The sequence below is a fragment of the Montipora capricornis genome, chromosome 13 (assembly GCF_036669925.1).
Source record: "Montipora capricornis isolate CH-2021 chromosome 13, ASM3666992v2, whole genome shotgun sequence".
Lineage (NCBI taxonomy): Eukaryota > Metazoa > Cnidaria > Anthozoa > Scleractinia > Acroporidae > Montipora > Montipora capricornis.
Window position 1 is genome coordinate 27,760,174 of NC_090895.1, and position 2,943 is coordinate 27,763,116.

The following is a 2,943-nucleotide window of genomic DNA, read 5'->3' on the forward strand; positions in this document are numbered from 1 at the left end:
AAATATCGTACCCTCTTAAGACCGGTGCAATTTGGCCGTGTTAAAATCCCTCATTTTTCAAAATGAAACATAGCCTTCTTTTCTTTGAAAAAGCTCCAATAAACAAAATTGTGAAAATTGTAGCTATTTATGGAAGGAAAGGAGATTAAATAAAAAAAAGAAAGAAAGAAAAGAGATTCTTATTTTCAATTGCAGGTAAGAAATTGCTCTTTAGTGCTTCCGCTTTTTAGTTGAATGTTGTATGTATTAATGGAAACTTTATAGACAATGATAACCATTCATTTCTATCTCAAAGTGGATTATTGCTATGGGAAACAAAAACACTTGCATATAAATGATTCAACACATGTCATTCCATCCAAGAGAAAGTCAAACACAAATCTGGCCAGGCGGACATGAACAAGCAAACCGTCATCTTTAATTAAACTTCTCACGGGAAATTTAAATACTAAATATTGCAATGAGCGGCAAACATGGATCGATACCAGTCTAAAATCGAATGCAAGTGGTGAGTCGTTTAATGTCATCACTAACAAAACTTCCACTGATCGTGTCAGTGCAGATTCTGTTTCAACACGAACCTAACCGATTTCTTGGACCATCATTTCCATGGCGATATTATGAGATCTATTTTTGTTCAAAGACTTAAGAAACAAATCTTGACCATCTATTCAACCTGCTAACCCGCCCTGTGTACTTTTCCATGTTTACATAGGTGACATACAGTGGCTGAAAAACATCACAACAAGCCTTCAAGCGTTTCATGCGCCGAAGAGGAGACTGAATTGTTGACTTGAGATATTATTCTGGAAGGCGCCCCCGGAAAAACGAAATTCTTTATCTAACCTTTGTATCTACAAAAGTCGAGCTCTAACATTATTTTGGGTGAACGTTCAATTCGGACAGATTTGAGAGCAACTTGGAAAGGATTCCTGTAAGCGTCCCTCAAACTCTTTATTCAAATCCAAGAATCTTATTTAAAAGGACGAGGAATTCCTCAGTATCTACTTTCGTGGTAAAATAATCGACGGAGAGAAAAGAAAAACGAAGAGGAAGCAATGAGCTCTGAACCTGAACCTGAAAATCGTTTCAACATATCAACTCCCGAAACAGAACCGGAATCACCCGACCATGAACCGACCGCGGAAACAATGGCCGAACCGCTTCCGGAGTGGTCGACGGCTACCGAACAATGGGGAATCGCTTGGGAGCTTCACCAATACGGTTTGGGAGCAGTTTACGCGTTGCTATTCATTCTCATAGTAATGACATTGTCAAAGAGAATTAAACAACGACGAACTGGCGGACAAGGCCATAAAGTACCAATGGTTGTTTTAGGCCTGCTTGGAATATTTTGCTTTACCCGAAGCCTATGCCTGCTCATCGATGCCTATCACTCGAAAAAGATCACACCCGTTTTCTTTGTAAATGTCCTATGGGGTATAGGGCAGCCTTGCCTCATTGCAGCTTACACTCTTGTCTTCGTTGTCATGCGCAACGCTCTGATACTGAAGCAAAAATTTCGAAAATGGTACAACACAAGGAACATTGCAATAGCTACGCTGCCGTATTTATGTTTTGCTTTCGGGGCAGAACTCGCGTTATCTTTTGCCCCTGCATTCAAGGGCTTAGCTTTCACATGCCAAGTGTTGTACATTCTGTACGGTTCCTCTCTCACTGTATTCTATTCCATTATATCAGTTTTATTATGGAAGAAGCTTGCTGTTGCTACAAAAAATCGCTGGATTTCAGAATCCGCTAACCGATGCGGAAACCGTACGCGCACAATTTTTCGAACGTGTGTGGCCGCCGTGGTTGGAGGCGCAGCGATTTGCGCTATGCAATTCTACGCAATGACGGGTGTCTACGGCGTTTTTTCGGAAGCGCGAAGCGTTTCCGCCTGGCCTTGGTGGGCGTTTCAAACATTGTTTAGAATAGTGGAGATTTACATGATAATGGTGCTTTGTTACGCGGTGAATGATAGGAGCGTCGAGGCAAAGAAAGGCGAAATTGCACCAACAAGTCTTAACTCTGAAACACCTGTTAATGTTCCACCCATCAAAATGGAGACATATGATTGACGTCCTCGTAGAGACGACAACTTACTTTACCAAGGTCCAATAAGGATTGTTTTTTTACAAGGACGAACAGGTGAAGGAGTCATATTAGTAATCAATAGAATACAGCTTCGAGATCTAGCGGGAATAAAAACATAGGAGTTGCATCAATCAATTTTCCAGATTTCGCTCACGATAAGGAAAGCAGACTGAGTTATGACTTTCGTGAAAATTCAACATCAGAGTCCGATTCTGACTTGGAGTTCGTTCGGTTTCCTTAGGCGGCCCGAGGTGAAATAGACGGAAAATTGGTTAACTTAACTTTATAAATGTGACAGTTTTCTATCACAAATACAGCTACTATACAATAATAGGATATACATCGGCAATTAAAAGCCCTCGGCTTTATTGGAGGAAAGTACTCCTAGCCCCAGTTTTGTTTTTTTTGTGGAGATACATCTGTCAACCACTTGCAAAAATAATCTGCCGTTTTCACTCCGACATTTCAATCTTTTCGTGTACCGTAAATTAAAAAAACCAGAAGTCGCGACAAACGACTACAAATTTGGCGCAATCTATGGAACACCAAGGGTGACAAAAGTGTTCAAAAATAAAATATGGGTTGTACCACTGAATATGTGCTGTAATGTGTCATAAATGGGTTGAAAATGCACAAATATGGTTCATAGTGAGCAAAACATGGGCACCTTTAAACTCGATAGATACATATGTTATTCACCGGCCGGGAGGTCCGTATTGGAAAAAACTCGAGACAGAGGGCACAGTTTTTCCCAATACGGACCGACCAAGGCCGGTGAATAACATTTTTATTTATTTCTAAATTCTGGCCGAGTGTTACGAAGATTTTCCGGAGATCAAAGAAATC

At 40.6% G+C, this 2,943-nt stretch overlaps 1 protein-coding gene across 2 annotated transcripts in view; it reads left to right on the forward strand.

Annotated features, from left to right (window-relative positions):
• The window catches only part of LOC138029688 (proline-rich transmembrane protein 4-like), a 10,687-nt gene extending 8,206 nt beyond the window's left edge, over positions 1 to 2,481 (forward strand). For both annotated transcript variants that reach the window (XM_068877432.1, XM_068877433.1), the window contains exon 2: positions 716 to 2,481. In XM_068877432.1, the coding sequence (XP_068733533.1) occupies positions 1,059 to 2,081 (1,023 nt within the window). In that variant the 5' untranslated portion in view covers positions 716 to 1,058 and the 3' untranslated portion in view covers positions 2,082 to 2,481. The remainder of the gene's footprint in view (positions 1 to 715) is intronic.
• The last annotated feature ends 462 nt before the right edge of the window (positions 2,482 to 2,943 follow it).